The 24047-nt window shown below is 42.5% G+C and overlaps 1 protein-coding gene across 2 annotated transcripts; it reads left to right on the top strand.

Annotated features, from left to right (window-relative positions):
- Positions 1-705: 705 nt before the first annotated feature.
- On the top strand, positions 706-23600 carry CHAF1B (chromatin assembly factor 1 subunit B). Of its 2 annotated transcripts, none has more exons than XM_075432203.1 (14): positions 706-779; positions 1414-1541; positions 5361-5493; positions 6220-6337; positions 7865-7968; positions 10286-10382; positions 12071-12155; positions 13158-13251; positions 13873-13942; positions 14029-14120; positions 15590-15752; positions 16882-17304; positions 17888-17979; positions 18478-23600. In XM_075432203.1, exons 2-14 carry the CDS (start codon positions 1416-1418, stop codon positions 18597-18599), a joined length of 1719 nt encoding a protein of 572 aa, XP_075288318.1. In that variant the 5' UTR covers positions 706-779; positions 1414-1415; the 3' UTR covers positions 18600-23600. The 2 variants fall into 2 exon arrangements, with proteins under 2 accessions (XP_075288318.1, XP_075288309.1); XM_075432194.1 differs by having other exon boundaries at positions 734-779; positions 1411-1541.
- Positions 23601-24047: the final 447 nt, after the last annotated feature.

The following is a 24047-nucleotide window of genomic DNA, read 5'->3' as shown; positions in this document are numbered from 1 at the left end:
GCTGTGTTTTGGCCGTGTGAGACCTGCTGACGGCTCCGGAGCTTTGGCTTTAACCGCGCGGCCGGGGGTTCCTTGGCCGGTCGGTGTGGGGAAGGCGGCGCGGAGCAGCGTGCCCTACGTCGTCCGGGGCGGAGGAGAAGCGGATGCCCGTTTCCCAGGATGTAAATTTTTTTAATTATTATCTCAAATGGAAACGTTTGCCTTTGAAAGAAAGGGGGAGTTGGGGTTTAGTTGCCCTTTGGCCAGCGGAGATGTAAGAACATGTCACATACAGCAATGACTTTTGGTTTTTTCTTTCTTTCGGGGAGGGGAAGAGCTTTGGGCTTTTTTGGGGGGCTGGCTTTGTGGGTTTTGTGGATGCTTGCTTAATCGGCAGCACGCTAGGGCAGGGCAAACACCCGGCGGGTGCAGCAAAACGCAGGCACAATTCCCAGCCGAAGCGGCCACACGGCGGAGTTGAGCTCGTGCGCCTACCCCAACGACACCCCCCCCTACCCCGTACCCCTTTTTGCTTATCCGGGGGAGCGGGCAGCTGCCCAGCGCGGCGCAGGCCCCTCCCCGAGCCGCCCCCCCGAGCCCGGCGGCCGCAGCGGCGGGGACCGAACCGGCGGGCCTGCGTGCGACCGGCGGCCTGCCCCGGCACTGCCTCGCCGCCGCCGGCAGGGGGCGCTGCCGCCGCGCCGGGCGGGTTGCGAGGCGGGCGGCGCGCAGGCGCGGGGCGGGCGAGGCGGGAAAGGCGCGCCCGCGCTGGAGCCCGGCCAGGCCGCGCGGCGCCGCAGGTAGGGGCCGGGGTCTCCCATTCGCCCCCCCCCCCCCCCCCCCCCCCCTCCGGGCCGTTAGTGGCGCCCCGCTGTGCCGCGGGGAGAGGAGCCGCGGCGGGAGCCCGGCTTTCTGTGGGCGGGAAACCGGCGGTACCGAGTGGCGGGGAGTTGGCCTCGGCGCCTGTGGTGGGGGTCAGGCCCCCGGGGCTTTGTGGAGAGGGCCCTGCGCGGCTGAGGGGCGGCTCTGGCCCGCGGCGCCGCCGCCTTCCTCCTGCCACCTCCCCAGGCCCTTGGTCCCTCCGGGGCAGCCGGGGGGTGCGGGCACCCTGCGGGGGCTGGGAGGGCGGAGCTGCCGTGGCCGCCCTGGGGCCCTGCAGCTCCTCGGGGCCCGGCCCTGCCGCCGCAGCGCGCAGTTCTGCCGGGGGAGGCACGGCTTCAGCGCGCTTCTGGTGCGGTGCCCGGGCAGCAGTTTTAGCCGTGATCAGTCCTAGTGCTCAGAAACGGGCTTCCTTAAACCATCCTTCGGTCAGTTTCTGCAGCGAAATCCTGCCTGGGGTCTGTCTGCAGCGCTTCCAAAACCTGCCCTGACTCTGATTGACTTAGTCGTAAGAAACAAGAATTTATCCGATATCTGCTCTGTTTTCTTCAGCAGATATGAAGGTCATCACTTGTGAAATAGCGTGGCATAATAAGGAGCCTGTTTACAGCTTGGACTTCCAACATGGAGCTGATGGGAAGATCAATCGACTGGCCTCGGCAGGTGTGGACACAACCGTTCGTGTAAGTTTTAAACCTGTTTGTTTTGGGTTTGTAGCACGTGCAGAGCATGAAATGGCTTGTTATCCATGGTATGAGACCATCGGCCCGTACCTGACACTGGTGGCGGATGGTTTAGGGAAAGAGCGTGAGATTGATTGTACAGCTATACACGGAATGACTGTTCCCCTGGCGTACTGTCCTTCAGTTGTGCTGCTGAGTGTTGAAATGTTCTCTTTAGAAAATTACCTGCATTGTCTGCTGGGTGATATACCTGAGTGGGAACTGCTAATTTAGGGCACAGTCTTGTGGGTTAATGAGAAGCGAGTGGTCTTAATTTCTCTATGTTCATCAAAGCTGAACTGTTTCTGCTGTTTTATAAGTAGTCACTCAGCAGTGTGAGGTATTTCTACAGCCCTTCTCACTCAGCTTTACATGCAGCTCTCCTAAGTGATTTTGTGCTGGTGTCAGCAAACTTTGTTAATCAGTTGTTCATCCTTTTGAGAGTCGTTTATGGAAATGTTCAATAGCACAAGCCCTGAAAGATGTGGCTGTGAGATTCACCTTTGCAAAATCAGGCAGTTGTGTACTGTCTTCCAGATTCTTAATGCACATGAAGACTGTCCCCATCATTCAGTGATCTCTTGGTTTCTCTAAAAGCCTTACCCCTAGTTGGAAAGCTTTGGGAGATGGAGTGCGGTGGGTGAACCACATTCTTTTTATCTGCATGATAGTCGACTCTTTAAATAAAGTAGGTGGACAAGTGAGGTACAACTTCCTTTAAAGAGAAATATGTTGACTATTTATTTTTCTTTTGACAGCTCCTCTATATGGAAGGTAGACATAGTGGTTGGAGTTTTTTGGGTCACCATTAGAGCACTTCTGAAAAACTGACATTTGCATCCCCTGTTTTTTTGAGTTGAGAATGAAACAGGCTGGGTTACCCGTCACTGCTGGGCTGTTCATTTCATGTTTGAGTTCCTGTAAGTCACTTTGGTATCTGGGCCTGGTTACTTCCTGTAAAAAGTTGGTTTTGTTTGTTTACTAAAATCTCTACTAATACCGTTCAATTTCAGACAGTTCCTCAAACTCATCCTGCAATAAAGAAGGGTTCCAGACTGGGATCCTCCTTGTGCTCTTCGGTAATGAGCTCCAATGCTCAATTTGTGTAGGGTTTCTGCTATGTGTATATGTATCTGTCCATCTATTTATCTGTCTTTGCATGGTAATTTTACATTTTAATTACATATAGGGCCTGCTCGTGTTCTGCCAGGGTTCCATCATGTGATATATTTGAAGAAGAAGTAAAAAATATTGTCATAAGGTCTCATTAAATGTGGAATAGGCACAGGAAAAGAGTAAGGTTTTCTTTTGTATTACTGCTGCATTTTCTTCTGAATAGGCAAATGTTCTCTTTTAACGGAGAATTTGAATTATAAAGATCAGATCTGTACTTACAATTTGGAGTGCCTGGATTGGATCTAGATTTGTTCCTCAAGATCCTCAATGCAGTATTTTATGAAATATGCCAGTATTTCTTGATGTATTTATTAGCAAATTATTATGAGTTGTATCTGCTGTGATATGTGCATGATAAATGCCATTAAAAATTAGGGGTTTACTCCAATAAAAGTTCTGCACCCAGAACTTTTCCCTCTGTCACTGGCAGATTGACTTCTTGCCTGACAATGTATGCATTTCAGGGAAATTTGGCTGTATGTATAGGTTACTGAATAGATATTTATGTCATAAATATATGTGGTTTAGGGCCAGAAAATTTTAGATGTTGTTTGATGTAAAAGATACTGGTGCTACATCTTCTTTCGGAGGACTATTGTGTAAGGAGGGAAAGCCAGCAAAATTACAGAGGTTATTAGTCAGGCTGCTTCATTGTTTGATATGTTCCTATTAAGGCCTGGTTGTTGGGGTTTTTTATTTGTTTGGGTTTTTTTCTGAACTGAATTGCATCCAAGAGCAGATTATTTGAAACACCTAATGGGATTTAGCTGTCTGTGGCTTTAGTCCCACAATATCGGGACGTAACAGTGTTGCTCTCGTGGCTGAACTGGCTCACAAGTAGAGCAGTAGGAGTGGCGTCCCTATGCCCTGCAAAATAGAGAACACCTGGGATCAGGAGTTCCTTAAGCCAGCATTGCTGGAAAAGCATCCATATCCTGCAGCTGTCTTAATGCTGTGGTTATGATCAGTGGAGAACTGGAATTATTCTAATTCCGGCTCAAATCATCTGTTTGAAAACGGTAAATCCATTGACCTTTGGGGTGTGCTGCAAAACTCTTCAACTTGATCAGACTTCCAAAGAGAGCTAATAGTTGTGGTTTTTTTCCCTCCTATAGTGATCAGGTTTGTTTTCCGACTGTATGTGGTTGATAAATTTGTTAACAAGATATTGTCATTCCGTACTATTGAATCATTGTGTTCATTGTATCCCCTTGAAGCTAGAGGTTGTTGATGAATGAAGAGATGTTGATGTTATGTGTTTGGTTGGGCTTTTTTTAGTTTATTGGAAATACTCGATAATATATTTCATCAGACTAAAAATATACTGCAATATGATTGCAAGTTGTGGTGGGTCGACCTTGGCTGGCCACCAGGTGCCCCCCAAGCCACTCTATCGCTCCACTTCCTCAAAGGAATGGGGAGAAAATACAATGGAAAAGCTCACAGGTCAAGATAAGGACAGGGACAAGAAATAATTACTGTCATGGGCAAAACAGACTCAACTTAGGGAAATTAATTGAATTTATTGCATAATAATAACAGAGTAGGATAATGAGAAGTAAGAACAAAACTAAAACCAGCTTCCCCACATCCCTCCCTTCTTCCCGGGCTCAACTTCACTCCCGAATTCTCTACCTCCTTCCCCCAGGCGGCATAGGGGGACGGGAAATGGGGATTGCAGTCACTTCATCACACGTTGTCTCTGCCACCTCTTACTTGTCAACACTATTCCCCTGATGCAGCATGGGGTCCCTCCCATGGGATACAGTCTTTCACAAACTTTTCCAACCTGGGTCCTTCCTGTAGGCTGCAGCTTTTCACGAACTGCTCCAGCGAGGGCCCTTTTCTTGGGGTGCAGTCGTTCAGGAATGGAGTGCTCCAGCTGGGGTCCCCCACGGGATTGCAGTTCCTACCAGAAAACCTGCTCCTGCCTGGGTGGTTCTTCACAGGCCACAGCTCCTTCCAGGAGCCTGTTCCAGTGCAGGCTCTCCACAGGCTGCACCTTTCTTCAACGCACATCCACTTGCTCCAGCGTGGGGTCCTCCATGGGCTGCGGGTGGATATATGCTCCACCATGGACCTCCATGGGCTGCAGATGGACAACCTGTGTCACCGTGGCCTTCAACATGGGCTGTGGGGGAATCTATGCTTCGTCGACTGGAGCACGTTCTTGCCACCTTCTTCACTGACCTTAGTGTCTGCAGGGCTGTTTCTCACATTTTTCTTAGTCTTTTCTCACAGCTGCCATGCAGTGTTTTCTACCCTTTCTTAAATATGTTATCACAGAGGCGCCAGCGGCAGGACAGTCTTGGAGCCGGCTAGAACTGACTCTGTCCAACATGGGGGCAGCTCTTGGTATCTTCTCACAGAAGCCAGCCCTGAAGACTTCCCCCTGCCTCAGCTACCAAAACTTTGCCACATAACCCCAGGACACAGCTGTAGCCGATAGAAGGAAAACTTGTGGTGCCACTACAGCTTTAGCTCTGAAAGTTTCAGATAAGAAATTCAGAGTGACTGCCCAAGGAGTAAATGCTGGCTTACTGAAGTGGCGCATATATATTACATCTTGTTCCTGAAAACTGACTGTAATGCTTTCATAACTAGATATGGAAAGTGGAAAAAGGACCAGATGGAAAAGCAATTGTGGAATTCTTGTCCAACCTTGCCCGCCATACCAAAGCAGTAAATGTTGTGCGCTTCTCTCCAAGTGGTGAGATCCTAGCATCTGGAGGAGACGGTGAGTAATAATGCGTAATGAAGCTAATATAAAGAAGCTATGTTCATGCATCTGGTGAGTGAAGGGGGAAAAAACCCAAACCCAATACAGGAACTTGTTCAGATGCCGCTAACACTGTCAGGTTTAGACTCAAGATGCACTCAAATTATAATTAGTAAATGCATGTCATGCAGTCCCTAAATAACTTCTCACTGGCTGTGTGTCTGAGAGACTCTGTTTTCCAGATACACATCCCCATTTCCCAGATGGAGAGGTTGAATGGATTACTTAGCATCATACTGTGGCAGAATTTGTAAATTTAGGCTTGTCTGTCCAGCGCCACGAGGGTTCTTCAGTCACAGTATGAACAGCATTAGATAGGTGTGTGCTCTCCAAGACAGACGAGTGTTACCTTAGTGGAAGATTTTTCAAAAGAACGAAGTGCAGAACCGTAGCCAGCTCTGATCAAAAGCAGATTGAAAGCTAAGCACTTAACTGACATCTTACACCTGGAAATCTTAATTAATTTTTTTAGTAGATAATTAAATAATAATAAAAAAATACATTGATTAAGATCGGTAGCTTACACTGGAAGCTAAAGCAGTCTAGCACCTACTCTTCCCCACCACAGAATAAGAACTGCTTTTCTGTGTCTTACATGAGAGAATTGTAATGTTGAACTAAATGTAATGCATTAAGAAAACAGTGGGTGGGAATGAAAGAGGCTTCATATGATTTCTTCTACAGATGCTGTTATTTTATTGTGGAAGCTGAATGATAGCAAGGAATCGGAACCATTGGTTTTTCAGGATGAAGATGAAGCTCAGCTCAACAAGGAGAACTGGACAGTTGTTAAAACTTTAAGGTAGCTTAATATTTTGTGAGTGTTTTCTGTTCAGTGTTTTTGATTCCCCAGTGGCTTTTATCATCTGATACAGTCTTCTGTTCAGTGTATGTTGAACTTCAGTGCTGTCTAAAATCTTAATATTCATCTTTTCATTGTCTTAACATTTTTTTGAACCAGTGCCAACCTAAATCTTCTCTTAAGGCAGAAGATTTGGCATTTATGTGACATAACTGATGTGCTCTGAAGTTGGTTCCTGAGATTTGCAGCCACTTAGAGGTTAGCACAGAGATATATAAAGTAAATGTGAAGTTTTATTTACTAGCTTTATAGTGGAAATGTTCATCATTATTAAGGCAAAAAGCATCAGTATATTAAATGATTCACGCAATTTTGCCAGATGATAGCAGTGAAGCTCGACCAGTCTTTTTCAACGAGTTCATTTTAATAGTTGAAAATTACTGTACAGCATTTGTTTCAAGTGTATAGTGGTTACTAAAGTATACACACCGTGCCTGCTAAGACAAAGTAAGTATTAGCTAATAGTGGCTAAGGCATCAAACCATGGCTGGCAGTTAGACTACAGCAGTGTTGTGTTCTCGCTTTCAGCTGAAGACTGAAAGAAATGAGTGGTTCTGGACTCTGAAATGCATTTTGGATGAGCAATATGTATAACTCTGCCTTGCTTTCTATGTAGTATCTGTTAAAAGTTTTGGTCTCTATCTATCTCTACAGATCAAATCATTAAGAATGTACACTTGTTTACAAAAAGTAAATAACTTTGCTATTGATAACTGATACATTCCTTTCAACTGCTGAGTTTTATGTCAGAACAGTTTCAAAAGTGCTAGTGGGGTTGCACGAAGCACCAGCATGATCCTTTAGAGCATTGGAGTTAATCTCTTAAAGCGAGCAAACAAACTAACCCAGTTCTGCTTCCATAAACTTTTGTGTTGCAAATACTTATTGTTAAAATTACCACACTAGGTAAGAAGTCTTCAAACTACAAGGAATACAGATTGGTTTTGATGGAGCCCTTCTAGGTGGTTCTGAATATCTTTCAAAGTTTGTTCAACTATATCTAAATCAACCTTAATTTTCTGTTTCATGTGGTTCTGCTGAGTATGCATGTTTGTACTGCTTTTATGAAACCCATAATTATGCAGGAAAGTTTTCTTGAATAGTGACACTTCTTAATTACTTTGGTGTAGCGTTCTATTTTCTGCTTGTACAAATTCTAGAAACTTGCATTTGCAGAGCTCTAGGTGTAAATTTGTAAATTCCTTCAAATTCAGTGCTTTAGTTGTCTGTGAAAAAAGTGTTGAAAAGGGAGGCTTATTTTGAGTAGAAGTAGCATGTGCTATTTTAAAATGTTCTACTGCCTTCGGAATATGGAAGTTTTTTCAAAAGCTGTAAGTCATATTGTTTATTTCACTTCAATGATATTTTGTCTCTGGTTTTTTTAACCTAAAAATGTACAAAACTCATTTTTACATGTAGCTGTTAATTTTTAAATTAATAATTGGTTTATTCTCTTCTGCCTTTTAGGGGCCACTTAGAAGATGTATATGATATTTGTTGGACCTCAGATGGAAATTACATGGCATCTGCTTCTGTAGATAACACAGCTATAATGTGGGATGTCAATAAAGGTAAATGCTATGTTTATCACTTGTGACTTAGTCCTGATGGAAGTGTCTCATGGTATTTATCAAAAGAGTTGAAAGCATCTTTTTTTTTTTGTGAGAGAATAGTCCACTTAATTGCTAGAGTTCTGGGATTGTGAGGCAGATAGCCCAACATATAGAGGTATCCTCAGGCCAGCAAAATTTACACGTAAGTAATCTCTTCACCTTGGAGTATTTAGTAAGTAAAATTCACCCAATGTTTTTTTTCCCCCCCCAGACTACTACAGAGTGTAATATCCTACATATCCTTCCCCCCAGACTCCTACGCATTGTAATATATACACTGTGCTTGTATATTACTTGCTCTGCCCCACACCCCAACAAAGAAACAAATAAAACTGGACTGGTATCAGGTAACTTAACTACCTAGGTAAAACATGGGAAGTGAGTATGGGATGCCGGCTCTGTTTTGCAAGATGTGACTTTTTTTTTTTTTTTAGGCTCCATTCAGCAAAACACTTCTGTTCATGCTCATCCCACTGCACTGAGATTGCTTGTATTCTCCAAGAAAGGCCCATCTATAGAAGTTCTGGTAGTAACCAGCTAGCTTAGGTTGCTTTACAATGGCTCCATGTTTTCTTATTAGCAATGTAATAGTTAATTTCACTTTTAATTTAATGTGGAAATACTTATTTTTTTTTAAAGTTAACCTTTTATCTCACAATTCTAGTATTTAGTGTCTGATTAAGAAAAAAAATAAAGTAGAATCCAGGTTAATTTTTCAGTGCACGCACACTTGAAAATATGAATGTTCTACTGCTGATGTGTTTTGTGTTCTTGGTTTGGGTGCTTAATGTCTCTCCCGTCCAAACTGTCACATACACTCCTTTCCAAAAGTCTTCACCGTAAATACATGAATGTTCAGTTAAGAGTGTGTGTGCTCAGAGCGTAAGTATGTGTAGGGGCATTGTGACCAAATGTCTCTTGCATCTCGGACTGCTTGTAACAACTTTAAAGGGACATATCTGTTAGGTGGGTGGCCTCTTCAGCTGATATGTTACTTACATGTAATGTCTTCCATTTGCACTGCCTTCTTTAGCATGCAGTTAGTGTCACGGAGGGCATTTTGTGTCTTCTAGGCAGAGAGACAAGTAGTAAGTTGTACGTTAAGAAGCCATTATAGGAAAACGAAGGCTTTGTGATTGAAGTTGTAGGTACATTGAAGGAAAGAGTTTCAAGGATAGCTTCCAGTAATACCCAGGTTAAAAGACTGCATAGTTTTTTTTAAAAAGAAGTCTGGAAGAAAATTAATAGTAAAAATATATCAGACTGTTTAGTACAAAGAGAACATCACTGGCTTAAGAAGTGTTTGAGGTACAAACTGTTGACAGCTTGTAGGGTATCCTGTAGAAATACCGTTATGTGTTTGCTCTGTTCTTTGGCATCTGTTGTTGGCCATGGTCTGAGACAGAACACTGCTACACAAGGACTTGTGGTATTATGCAGCATGGCCTCAACCCTGTTTGTGTAATCTTTTTGAAGAGCTGTTGTCTTTGAAACTTGTCAGCTTATAGCATTTCTTTGCAACAGAGCAACACTGTACTAATAGAAAAAAAAACCCTCTGTCCCTAGTATTCAAAGCAAAGTATTTAATGAGACGATCTGTAACTTTACCTCATGACAATGGTTTGGATCAGACACATTCAACTGTGGAACATCATTGGGGTCAGGGAGTTGATGGCTTTGAGACATCTTCATGACAGAGTAAGCTGTGGAAGAAGGTGAGTTAGCACTGCTGTAGAATTGTTGCTGAAAGCTGCGTATGTGTAAGCGTAGGTCAGCATATGCGTAGTGTATTTTTGTTGACCGCCTGCTTAGCAGAGTATCTGAGTTTATACAGCCCTAGATAGGAGAGCCTGGCTATCTAGCCCCAGCTGAAAGTTGTGTTTTGATGCTGGAATTTCTGACTCGGTATTCAGCCAAATTCAGTTAGCTGTTGAACGGCTAGACTTGCCTGAAACAAATTTTCTAAATCGCAGAGGTTTTGAAATACTTTTGGTTTTGAAATAAACTTATCTTGTGTGTTGAATGCCAAAGCCAAGCTGCTCACCTGAGTTAGTTTGTAGGAAGCAAGCCTTAAATTGGCATGTCACAATTTACTGTACTTGTGAAGACTGTAGAAATAAAGCAACTATTTCCGATATTCTTACCAGGTACCATCAAGCTAACAGTTTGTTTAAAAAATGATTTTGAAACATTTTGTCTTGTTTTTTTCTGAAATAAAGAAATGTTTTAAAAAACACATTTGAATTCAGAATCTGGAAACTGTTTGTAATTTCAGGACAGAAGGTTTCAATATTAAATGAACACAAGAGTTATGTCCAAGGAATAACCTGGGATCCGCTAGGCCAGTACATTGCGACTCTGAGTTGTGATAGGTGAGCTATTGATCTAAGCGTTTTGCCTTAGTGTTCTTTCTCGCTTGAGGATGAATTAAAAGCAAATGTGTGGGATAAATGTGACTTCTGTTTTAATTTTATTCAGGTTTTTCTGTAAGAAGATCAATGCGAAATAAAAATGATACTTTAGTTAATCTTTAGCTTGTGGTAAATGATTCCTGAAGTCTGAGCGTCCTCTCTAAGGAGCAAATAAGTTTACGTAAACTTGTGTAGAAATTTTTCTTCAGGAAATAAGTTTTCATGGTATTGGTCATTAGAGATACTAAATACATCTTAAGAGAGTGCTACATTCTCAGTTTGTTAAAGAACTAACAAGTTCATCCTTGTCGTTCTACAGAAAGATATAAACAGGTTGAGAAATCAGTTAAAATGTTTTTCCACTGGTATCTTTCTTTTGCCCTCTCGCTCCCTCCATCACCAACAGTTTCGTAAGTGATGTCATTGGGAAAGCAAAACACACACTTCATAAACCTGGCCCTTGTCAGAACTTTGAGTTGAGCTTAAACTGTTCAGGGCATGTGTGCTGCTCTGAAGGGTTCGCAGCTGGCTAATAAATGCACGTCATCTGGTACCCGCTGCAAGGAAAATTGCTGTAATAGTGGAAAAGTATTTTTGATTTAAGATTTGCAATAGAGAAATGGTAAGTTAATGGCAACTAGGTCATTATGAGCCTCTGCCTTCTGATAATCTGTTATGTGAGATTTGTGTGCCTTTATTAAAATGAACAGACGTGAAACACAAGTAATAGAATGATGCACAAGTTTTTCTTGAAGTTGCAAGCAAGGTCCTGAACTAATCTGAAGAGGGGAAATCTCACACCCCCTCAGGTTTCAGACACTTTTCTGCAAGGTTAGCAACTATCATCAGCTCTGCGGGAGTCTAACAGGAGCTGGGCCAGTTGCCAGGATTGGGCACTCATCAGCCCAAGGTGCGGAGACCTCTTCCACCTTTCGGCAGACCAGCTTAGCTGTGTGACATCCAGAGCCAGTAGTTCCACAACTGTCTCTAGCTGTCTGCCACAGCCTGGCCTTCTGTTTTCTCTTTGCTAGCTCTGTCCAGGACTCTTTGTGGAGCTGTTTCAGCACACTAAATCAGCAGAAAGCTATCTGGTTTTTGTTACGTTGGTTTTCTGCCAGCCTAACAAACCAACTTAACTCAGTGAAGGTCAGAGCTGGCAGAAAAGACAGGGTGGTGGGACGAGCAGTTGGGTTTGCTTAGGCTACCTGCTGTTTTAATGAGATGAAGTCAGGGGTGTTCCAGGATTCTGCACAGAGACATACCCCAGTTTTCATTTATTCCAAAGGAAACTGAAGCATAGAGATGTAGCTAATTGAGGGGAGTTCCCACTCCACAGGAACATACTGGCTTCTGCGACACAGGTAGGAATGGCATGGCCGTTCACAGTCCACTAATTCCCTCATTGCACCACGAATGCTTATACTGGTACTTGACAAACCTTATTGAGTCAAATAATTGTCAGTGATTCATTGGTTATTTAGCCATCAAAACATGTACACCCGATGGTGTCTCATGAACAGAGTTATAATTAATGTGTGATGGTCATTTGCATTTGGCAGTCCTGACTGAGAAGTGAGGTGCTGTAGTGCTGTGTGAAACTTGGGGTGAGAGGAGGCTGTTCACAACTAACTGTGCTCTCCACCACGTAGGGTCCTGCGGGTGTACAACACGCAAACCAAGCGTGTAGCTTTCAATGTTACCAAGATGCCATCTGGATCAGGAGCTGAAGGAGAGGTACGTTGTTCTGCTACTAATGGTACTGAAGAATGTGCTGGGTGCCATGAGTTGTTCTATTCTGTGAAACCAGAGGGGCAAGTATTTTCAAGTAATTTGTAGATCAGATTCACCTTTTCATTTTGTAAATAGAGACCACTTCAGGTTTCCTCGAACATTACGGAAATGGCTAAGAACACTGCCTGCTGCTATTGATGTCTTCTGCAAGTTCAGCTGATTAATGTAGTAACACGTTGTCTTTGGTTGTAAATGTTAAAAATAGTGTGGAAAAAATAGTATGCGTAGTGAGTTCTTAACAGGAAAAGCTTCGAAAATGTCTGTCAGTAGCTGTAAGTTTATTAATGGTTATGACATAGCAATAATATTTTAAAGTCAGCAGCCTGAAATTTTCAAAAAAATCATCTGACTTTTAAGAAATAATGAATTGGGGAAAATTTAGGAAATTCTCTCTAACCCTAAGAGGGAAAACAAAGAGCTCTTTTCCCCCGAAACAGTTCTAAGTGATGGTAAAATAACACCTCCAAGCCGGCTATAACGTTTTTAATCCCTTCTATTGCTTTTCTGTTTTTGTGAAAACATCTGTAACAGTTACAGAGACTAAAGAACAGGCCTGAGAGAGGGCGTTTTGCCATCATAGAAGTTCTCCTTAAACCTCTAATACTAGAGTTGAAATTAAATGCCTAAGGTACAGGCTTTTACATTGACTGTTGAATGATGTTATTCTCCAGTTTATTACTATTTTTTGATTACTGGTCTAATGTGAATGCTCTTGGAGTGTTTTGATTAGTGGTTGAAGAGGGATCAAGGACTGTTTTTCTTAGCTGTAAAGAATTTATAGCACAGCAGAAAGTGAGTTTGAAGGAGCCATGGTTTTTAAAACATTTATCTTTTATTTTAAAAGTTCCATCAGGTTGGATTGTACAACTGAATGCTTTTTTTCTCACTTGGATTTCAGCTGTTATGTTCATGGCACTTTGCGCAATCATATTTTCAATGTTACAGGCAAGGAGCTATCGGATGTTTCATGATGACAGCATGAAGTCATTTTTCCGCAGGCTCAGTTTTACTCCTGATGGCTCCTATTTACTGACTCCAGGTAAGTGAGAATGTGTGTACCATAACTCACATTGTGTCTATTATGCTGTAGTTTGAATGTACATCAGGATTGCTTTCAAACTGCTAGAGGATGCTTATTTATCTTAATTATGCCATTCCTTACTCTTTCTGTTGAAGAAAATACAGACTCCACAATACTCTTCCGTTAGCAGTCCAGAACATCAACTTTCTTCTGTGATAAAAATTATATTTATGGCATTTTTCTGAACTGAAACATGTAAATTGCAACATTACAGCTCTGTTAAAACAGAAATGAAGAATAACGAGTGGTTTCTTTTGACTGGTCTCTCTTGGTATCCTTTCATAAGAACATTCTGCAGTCATAGTAAAAATAACATTGCAAGGAGGGGATCAGTTTGCCCATATAAGCACCACTTTTATAGGTGTCTGGCAACATCAAAAAGAAGCTTTGAGGGGGAAGTATATAAGGGAAACAAAACCAACATTAAATAAATACTTGGGATGCCTTTTTAAGTTGTGTTCAGCTTGCACAGCTCTTGCCCATCTGACAAGCCTAAGAAGCAGAATGTTTATGGACATAAAGTGTGTAGTCAGTACCTTTTTGAGTTGATGAGTAATGTTTGAACCTTTATTTTCACAGCTGGCTGTGTTGAATCAGGAGAAAATGTAACAAATACCACATATGTTTTCTCCAGAAACAATCTTAAAAGGTAGAGTTTAATAAGATCAAAATATCATCTTATTTAAAAAAAAAATTAAAAATGCTGTTTTCTGAAGTACTGATTCTTTATAAAAGGCCCGTGGGTCATCTGCCATGTCCTGGAAAGGCAACTCTTGCTGTTCGCTGCTGCCCAGTCTACTTTGAGTTGAGACGAACGTTTAATAAAGGTACTGTAAATCCTTCAGGGAGTGTGATTTTACAGCAAATATGTGAAAAGGTCAATGTGGCTGTTTACTATTTTATGCCCTAGCCTTTTAACATTCTGTTAAGATAACGTTGTACCACATCTTAGAAGCCATTTCCTCATTCTAAGACCCTGAATTCACCTTAAGTACCTTGTGAATAGCTTTTGATATGGTGGATAAATGATCTTACTTGGCCTCTTAGGCTACAGAAACACTTTAATATTTTTCTTTTAGCTATTAACCTTTTTGTGAGTAAAAGCAGATAACTTGGCCTAGCACTAAAGGTGCGACTCAGTGAAATATTTTCTGTTAATCTCAACTACCCACATCACAGAAGCACCAGAGAGTTGGTGTAGTTTGCAGCAACCATTGCTGCTTATTCAAGGAAGCTGAACCTGAGGCAGTGCTGGTGTTACTGGCCAGAACAGGAGTTCTGTGGTGGGGAAAGGATTGTATGAAGTTGCACGAGAGACTGAAATTCAGCATTATTGTGAGCCCGGTGGGTGCAGGAGTGTTTACATTTTGATAAGACCGGTCTTCCTCTGGTGAAAAGGCAGAGCAAAGAAGGTCAATTTGTGGTATTCTTTACAGGATTTAGCGATTACCTGTAGTGTTCTGTATTTTCATCATAATCTTTATATCCATTGTAATGGTGTGTAGCAAAGTAATGAAACGAGTGTCTGCTGCTGGTCTCTGCAGCTCCTCTAAACAGAGTGTTTAGTTTCTGCAGCATACACCCAGAAAAGTGAAGATCTGTGGTAGTCTAGAAATCTCTAGATGCAAGTACCTTACATTATGTGAATGTTAATGGCCTTTCGGTTTTAGTGCATAGTTTCCATAATCATCGTAGAACTGAGCTCTGTATACTAGGAACTGTTGAAAGCAGCTAGCTAGCACTCAGCTTCCAGTGGAAGTGGGAATAATTTGGCCTTGCAAAGAATTAATGTTGCAATGAAAAGACTAGCTAGGAGCTGAGCACAAGATAACGCGAAGAGAGATAAATCCATTCTTTTGACTGAGTCATACAAAATATAACTCTGTATGTATAAATATACTACAGAAATTTATAGTGACCTTGATTTACACTATTATTGTAAGGTGTGTTTGTTTGGACTTTTGTACCAAAGTGCATATAAATATGCTGAAAATTTTCAGTTGGAAAACTTTATGACAAACTTTACAAAACAAAATAATAGCAATCCAGATGGACAAAGCTTCCTCCCATTTCGCTGTCTTAAGCTGAGACAATAGAGGGCAAACTTCAAGCAACAGAAATGTTAGTGCTTGACATTAAGCTTTACACTTTGTAGAAGTGCTGTCTTCTCAGCTGTTATCTTGATACTGAATAATAATGAAATCTTTATTTAGATTCATGACTAAGCTAGTGCAGTTACTACCTTACAATAAATACAAGAGAGAATTCTCAGTGTGTTCGTTTCTTTACGTTCAAGGTGAAATCAGTCAGAAGTCAGCTCCTGATCTATTTAATCTGCCCTATCGATTGGTGTTTGCTGTTGCTTCAGAAGATTCTGTGCTTTTTTATGATACTGAGCAGTCCTTCCCATTTGGTTATGTTTCTAACATACACTATCACACCCTGAGTGACCTTTCCTGGTAGGTAATTGTTACATTGTTTAGATTTGTTGTGATGGAAATGTACTTTTGACATCTTGAAGTTCTGCACATCTTATGTCTTGCTTTATTTTTATGTTTCATTTATGACACTCGTGTTCACTGGCATCGCAGTGTCTGAATGGCAAGCTGCCTCTTTTTTTTCCCCTGTAAACGAGAGAATTATGGTTCCTTTATCAGTTGGGAAGCAAGGTGCAAGCACTCTGAGGACAAGCAGATGACCATTTTTATGAAAGCTAATGTACTGGGTGCCTGTGAACAGTACTCGTTGTCCAGGCAGTGTAACTGGTAATAATGAAGTTATCTGGAGGCTTCGGAAGTTATCTCTCTGCGTTCCGGTGTCTGTATCCTGGTCAAATTCTGCTTGGTGGTTCTTCATGTACGGGACTAAGTAATTTGTCTGACTTGGTGCGGGGAGTCAGAACTGGAGCTGCGAATTAAACCTAACTCTTGAAATCAGGATACACCCCTCTGCTGGCCAAGGCTTCTTCTCTCACAGCTTTCTAGCCAGTATACCTAAGCTGAGGACCACATGGAGGCCTCTTTTGCAGAAGTTATAGTTGATGCTCAGACACTGTGGAAACCATTGTGTGCCAGGAGGAGGGGAGTGTAAGAGAGTAGAAATTCAAGTGATTTTAATCAGTGATAGACATTACTTGGTGAAATGAGCGCGAAGGCCCCATTCAGGCGAGCACCACAGTGATTCTGAGCATTGCCTCTACTTAGCACGAGGAGCACAGCCAGAGAGCTTGAGCTGCTCTGCTGGTCTGAATGAGGAGAGTTCAGCAATATTTCAGAAACTGTGGCTGAATATTTGCGTACCTGCAATTGTACTGTACTTTGTGGCAGTTCAAATGCGTGCAGGTGCCGGCAGCAGCATATTACGGAGGATCACAGACAACACCAGAACGATTAAATCGGATGTGAAGGCCAGAATTGAAGATCTTCTGTTCATTGAATTGGATGTCTTACACTTGACCGCAGTTTTATTTAAATGTATACATGTACTTGGGGAAGGGAGGAGGAAAAGACAGGTATAGTGCATTGGAGGTGAGGGGTGAAGAAAAGTTCTGACCTTTCCTCTTAATGGAAAAAAAATAATCTCAAATAGGTCCAGCGATGGAGCCTTTCTTGCAATTTCTTCCACGGATGGATACTGTTCATTTGTTACCTTTGAGAAGGATGAGCTGGGAATACCACTGAAGGAGAAGCCGCAGATAAATGTCAGGACTCCTGGTGCAACAGAGAAGAAAGTGAAAAAGAGCCAGTCGCACAAAGTCGTTTCACCGGGCTCTAGGCTGACAGAGGGGACTCCTCCCAGCAGGATCACTGATCCCAGCACTCCCACCCTCCAACCTAGAACACCCACAGCTACCAGTAAGGACTTGCCTTCCACACCTGTTGGCATAAAAAATGTTCCAGTCTCATCCTCAGATGAGAGGAAAATCAGCCAGCCAGCCAGCCAGAGCACTAAAGTAAACCAGCCCAGAAGGATTACTCTCAACACTTTACAAGCATGGAGCAAGACGCCAAGGTGAGATTTATATTGCCGTTTCCAGTCATAAATACGAAGGCCAAGAGAAACTGTGCTTGTGCTACATTTAAAGGGTTGGGGTTTAGACATGAATTCCCAGCCCTGTGTCTTGGTGGTAACTGTCTTGACATGGAACTTTTTGTTCCAGCTGTACTGCAACTTGTAAGGTCAAAATGTCTCCTGAACGCACAGCTTTTGTATTCCCATCTGAAATGTGACGCAGTAGCAAAGTTAACCTGACCATTATGCCTTGTCGATAAGGCAGCAGCAGGTGTCTGTCTTCAGGTGTCATTTTCTGTACAAAGATGGTACCTGAAGCCTTCAGCTGACAAGAACTATTTAAATACCCTTCTGACAAGAAATACTTCAAGAAGTAAAGAGTGCAAGTCTAGACAGATCCTCAGTGTGTGCGGTCATGGGTGTGGGACTTGGTGCATTTATTGTTTCCTAAGATGAAGATCTAAGTAAAATACATCTAAACTACATTTAAATTTAACTGATTCTGTCTGAAGTAAATCTTTAAATAAAGTATTTGTGGAAATGATGGCTTTAAAGCAATTGAACTGTTTCTGCTCTTTTAAAGGAGAGTAAGCTTGATTCCACTGAAGCCAGATACACCAGCCTCTGCATGTACAGATACAGTTCCTACACCTGCTTCCTCAGAACAGGAACATGGTAAGCTTTTGCGGCTGTTGATGTCCAGCAAAGTCTTTTGCCAGTCAGTACTTTTCATTATAGAGTTCTGTTATGAGTTATAAGCTTATAACACAAGCACAAACCTAAACCTGCTTGCAGATTCTACAGGTTCTTCATGGTGTTGATGTGTTTGAAAGGTGCATTTGACAATATGTAACGTGTTCTCACTGCAGTTGCTCTTGGGCAGCTGCTTATGTGACAGTATGTCACTACAGTTTTTATAGTAATGGGCGTATTAGCTGACACTGAAACCGAGAAGAGTAAATTCACTTGGATGTAATGTGCTTCAGGTCATACAGCTGGGTTTTAAAGACCTTTGTACTTGCAGCACATCATTGTTTCAGGTGCTAGACTCTCCAACCAGCGTTGGGGAGGGTTTTGGTGAGTGCTGAATTGTTTGTGAATTCAGGAAACGAATTTACTTTCTTAATCTGCATTTACTTAGTTTAAGTGAATTTCCCTATCTGCCTGTTTCAGAGAGGCCGTTACCATCGGAAGACAGTCTTCAAAATCCCCCAGCGTCAAAACGTCCTAGAATTGAGGAAATGTCTCTTTCCACATCTGCTGAAGATCAAATCAGCTGCAATTCAAACAAATAAAGGCTGAGTGTTTAGTAGACTCTTCACCATTTGAAGGCAATGCAGCCTTATCTGAGAGTGCATTTCTTTTTGCAAGTGTGAAATACTCAATTCCTGATTAAAGTATCATGTGCGTATTTGATGTAGTGCTGTGGAGAAAGAAACTTGCAGTAGAAGACACAGATTTCAGGAATGTAGCTTTGCAGAAGAGGAAGTAGTTGGGAAGTGACTTCTAAGTGCGTTTCTACTTGAAGACAGCATTCTTCAAGAAATGCCACAGATTAAGGAAATCGGGGAAATGTGGGTATTGAAAAGCCTTACAGTAACCTGAGAGTCTCCATTGAAGTCCCTAGGTTGATGTTTATAAAGTATTATGTCTTCCAGTAACCTGTCTGGCAAAAGAATAGAATTTCTAAGGACTTAAATGCATTCATAGAGATTTGATGCAGTTTAAGACCAAAAAAAAGAAAAAGAAACTTTCATTCAAGCCTCTTGACTTGTGTGTTCAGCATGCATAAAATAATTCATGCTCTCCAGTACATGTGGAATGGAAGCTGATGTTCGTGTGCTCTGAATGCAGCAGCGTGCAATATGACCGATATGACTGAAACAGAACTTGTAACTGCAGGAAACAAGAAAGCAAAAGGAAGAAACCCGCTGAAGACCTGCCATAAGCATTAAACAGTGGAAGAAAGTTCTTAATTGTTTAGTTTCTGTATTAAAAAAAAATGCAGATATGAGATTTCCCTGAGGCAGCAGGATTTGAGTGTATATGTTAGAAGTTTCCCCCTTTTCTTTTTTCCAAATCTCAACTCAATTAGCTAACAAAATAAAATATAAATCCAGTGTATATTAAATTTCTATAAATTCATTTCTCTGTAGCATTTAATACTTGCACTAAGCATTTAGCGTTAATAATTGAACTAAGACTTGCAGATTAAAAACAATGAAACCAAAATATTTGAAAATCACTACACTGGATTTGCTAGCATGTGCAGACATAGCCTCCAGAAATACAATGCTCAGCCATGGTATTCTGAGCTCATTGACTTCATGGTTTAACATCATGGACTTGATCTTTAAAAGTAAAATAATTTTTAAAATGCGAATAGTCATTCTAGCTGATGATAGCCTGTAGAAGTTTGAAACAGAATTTTCTCTTGTAGAATCATAGAATGTTTTGGGTTGGAGGGGACCTTTAGAGGTCATCTAGTCCAACCCCCCTGCAGTGAGCAGGGACGTCATCAACTCAGTCAGGTTGCTCAGAGCCCCGTCCAACCTGGCCTAGAATGTTTCGAGGGATGGGGCATTGACCACCTCTCTGGGCAACCTGTTCTAGTGTTGCACCACCCTCATCGAAAAAATTTCTTCCTTATATCCAGTCTAAATATACTCTCTTTTAGTGTAAAAATATTACCCTTTGTCCTATCACAGCAGACCCTGCTAAAAAGTCTGTCCCCATCTTCTTTATAAGCCCTCTTCAGGTACTGGAAGGCTGCAATAAGGTCTTCCTGGAGCCTTCTCTTCTCCAGGCTGAACAGCCCCGACTATCTTGGCCTTTTTTCATAGCAGAGGTGCTCCAGCCCTCTGATCATCTCTGTGGCTCTCCTCTGGACCCGTTCCAAGATGTCCGTGTCTCTGCTGTGCTGAGGGCTGCAGAGCTGGACGCAGGACTCCAGGTGGGGTCTCAGTAGAGCAGAGCAGAGGGGCAGAATCCCCTCCCTCTCCCTGCTGGCCACGCTGCTTTTAATGCAGCCGAGGATACAGTTGGCCACCTGGGCTGCGAGCACACACTGCTGAGTCACGTCCAGCTTTTCATTCACCAGTGCCCCCAGTTATGATTTAGCCTTCTATTATCTGAAGTTCCACAACACAAAGGCGGGGAAAGCTGGAGTTCATATTAAAGCTCTTTGACTTTCATTCTTCCCTGGATCTGGTTGTTTTTAAGGTGTGTAACTTGCTTAGAAACTGACAGTAAATAAATAGTAAGAAAGTGGACTAATACTTTAGAAAAGCAGAAATACAAATGTTTCAGAAATTATTCATAAAAATTTCATAGGGAGGAAATTAACAAATACATATGTCAGTGTTTCAGTCAAATTGAGTATATTGCCTATGGTTAAATTTCGACAGATACTAGTAAGCAAACTTGTAGGAAACTGTGTCTTTGCTTTCAACCACTGACATGAGAATGGAGCTTCATTATACTTGCCCAAATCTGGGTTTTCTTCTAGTGAGGAATATAAAGACTTAATGACCAAGCAAAGCCACATCTAAAACTACTTTTTGCCTAAAAGTTTATAGAGATAGCTAGCTTGAAGTTTGTAGAGATATCTGAATTGATAGGTAAAGCAGATATGTGTAACTAACATGCATTGCTGGACCTCCTATTTTATGTTTTGTCCAGTTTGAGCTGTAAGAATGTTGGTATTTCACAGAATCACAGTGGTATGGGCTGGAAGAGACCTTTGGAGATCACCTAGTCCAACCCCCCTGCCAAAACAGGCTCACCTAGAGTAGGCTGCACAGGACCTTGTCCAGGTGAGTTTTGAATATCTCCAGAGAAGGAGATGCCACAACCCCTCTGGGCAGCCTGTTCCAGTGCTCCGTCACCCTCAGAGTGAAGCAGTTCATCCTCACATTCAGCTGGAACTTCCTATGCTTCAGTTTGTGCCTGTTGTCCCTTGTCCTGTTGCTGGGCACCACTAAAAAGAGTTTGGCCCCATCCTCCTGACACCCATCCTTAAGATGCTAATAAGCATTTGTAAGATCCCCTCTCAGTCTTTGCTTCTCCAGGCTAAACAAGCCCAGCTCCCTCAGCCTTTCCTTGTAGGAGAGATCATCCTCGTAGCCCTCCACTGTACTGTCCCGCAGCTCCTCATCTTTCTTGAACTGGGGAGCCCAGAACTGGACGCAGTATTCCAGGTGGGAAGTCACTAGGGCAAAGTAGAAGGAGAGGAGAACCTCCCTCGACCTGCTGGCCACACTCTTCTCAATGCACCCCAGGACACTATTGGCCTTCTTGGCAACAAGGGCACACTGCTGGCTCGTGGTCAACTTGTTGTCCACCAGCACCCCCAGGTCCCTCTCCACAGAGCTGCTTTCCAGCAGGTCAGCCCCAAGCCTGTACTGGTGCGTGGGGTTGTTCCTCCCCAGGTGCAGGACCCTGCACTTGCCTTTGTTGAACCTCATCAGGTTCCTCTCTGCCCAACTCTCCAGCCTGTCCAGGTCTCGCTGAATGGCAGCACAGCCTGCTGATGTACCAGCCACTCCTCGCAGTTTGGTGTCACCAGCAAACTTGCTGAAGGTACGCTTTGTCCTTTCTTCCAAGTCATTGATGAATATGTTGGACAAGACTGGTCCCAGTACTGACCCCTGAGGAACCCCACTCACTACGGGCCTTCAGCTGGACTCTGCACCGCTGGTCACAGCCCTCTGAGTTCTGCCATTCAGCTGGTTCTCAATCCGCTTTCAGCTTCCTATGGGACAGCGGGCCACTTAGTACAGTACTGCAGTGTTCTGCACACTGCAAAGGATCCTTTGAATTCAAACTTATACTTCTAAATACTGTTTGAAAGGTAACCTGATAGGTATTTTTAAATCTTTTTATTTGGGGTTTTCTTTTACATAATGTATTTCAATGTAAACTACTCTTTCTGTTGGAAACTAGTAGGCTAGGTATATTATTTTGGTGTTATTGGCATACCTGGTCTGTGTCATCTTCAGTCTTCAAATGCAAGTTATTGCCAAAATACTCATCTTTGTTTCATACCATAACCACTCAGGTGACCTCCACGTTTGTTTACATGGTTGCTCAGCTTACTTTTGCTCTGCCTCACAGTCTAATTGGAGCTGTAAACTTTATGTGGCTTTCACTGCTGCCATTTGGAGACTATTTTCACATCATAACGTCTGTCAGAATGCTCTACTTGATATTTTGTCTTCCCTAATAGGATTTCTTTTCCTTTTAGTTCTAGTTGTCCCTTGCAACTGTGATTTCCTACTTGTCCTCTGTGTTTATTCGTACTTATACACTACTTTGTCAAATTTGTATGGCACTGGGTTTCTAATCTTCTTCCATAAATGGGTGCCATCATTCATATAATAAATTACTATGTTTAACACTGTGACAGTCAGAACTGTAGATTCCTGTTGTTTGTGATTCCTATGTCAGTCTCCCACACGACATTCATACTTAAGACATTGAAAACTATTCTCACAATGTTTGTAGAAAGTGAGTTTGTGTTTTGATCGCAGTCATGCACTAGACCCTGCTCCAAGAGAGAATGTGCCCAGTGCTGTTTTAGTTCTTTCTTGACCACTTCGTAGGATGATGTATTTCATAGACATAATTCTTTCAAGGGTACTCTTTAGTGCAGTTTTGACTTAAATGCTATTTTTAATTGGCCAGCTGAATTGTTCATACTTCAGATGGACCCTGAGTTCATATTCCCGCTGTGAACACAGTGTAGGTGTCATCTTCTTAGGTCACATTTTGCTCAGCGCCTTCTGTAGGAATCTTATCCACTCTAAGGACTATTATCCTGTTTGTGCTATCTTGAAGAGATACCATTATGGAAAAATGCTCTATCTACATCTTTCGACCTCTCCGCAGGAAGAAGAGGGAGCTGAACTCATAGAAGTAACTTCTGTAAGAGGCAGCAAATTATTATTAAATTCAAGGAAGCATGGAACTCCTCATTTAGGGTGTCCACGCCCTGCACCCATCAACACACTTGGCACCAGTGTATGTCAGTGTCCCACAGGCCAATCCTCTGCAAAACCACAAAGAGAGCACAGTCACACAAAGTCATTTCCCAGGCTCTAGGCTGACAGAGCGGACTGCCTGGCCAGGGGGGTTGGACCAAATGACCTCCTGAGGTCCTGTCCAGTCTCACCCGTGCTGTGATCCTGTGAATGCTGCCTTTTGAGTTTGGCATAGTTCGAATGAGCAAGTGCTGTAGCACTTAAGGTGGAGAAGTTACCTACCAGCTGTGGGTGTTTGCTGAGATATGTGGTCTTCATGTGCCATTTCTTCCCGTCTTCCTCAGAATCAGTGGATTTTGCATAGGTGCATAAAGCATAAGGAAAGGTGGGGACTGAACTCATCCAGTACGGCTACTGCACAGATAAGTCTTCCGTGTTGTCTGCTAGTGGAAATATCTATGTGGACTGTATCTCTCGGAGAGTTCAAGTTACAGGCAAGTGATCCTCTCACTTTTTCAGACTGGTTTTCTTGCACGTCTTACACGTACTTACTTCTCAGTCTTGATAGCAGATCTTTTAAAAAGTCATATTTATGTCCCAGTTCTGCATACTTTCTTATTTCAATGTGTGTGTCTGTATGAAAGTGTAATCCTTTTTTCCGTGTCAGAACACCGGTTTGTTCGTTACCTTAAAACGTGTCCCATTTTTTACTAAGTTCAGTGAAGAGTTGAAAAAGACCAGGCTGCAAAAGCGCAAAGCTTG

This window comes from Opisthocomus hoazin, chromosome 1, assembly GCF_030867145.1.
Source record: "Opisthocomus hoazin isolate bOpiHoa1 chromosome 1, bOpiHoa1.hap1, whole genome shotgun sequence".
In the NCBI taxonomy this organism is placed as follows: domain Eukaryota; kingdom Metazoa; phylum Chordata; class Aves; order Opisthocomiformes; family Opisthocomidae; genus Opisthocomus; species Opisthocomus hoazin.
This window is presented reverse-complemented; position numbering and strand designations above follow the sequence as displayed.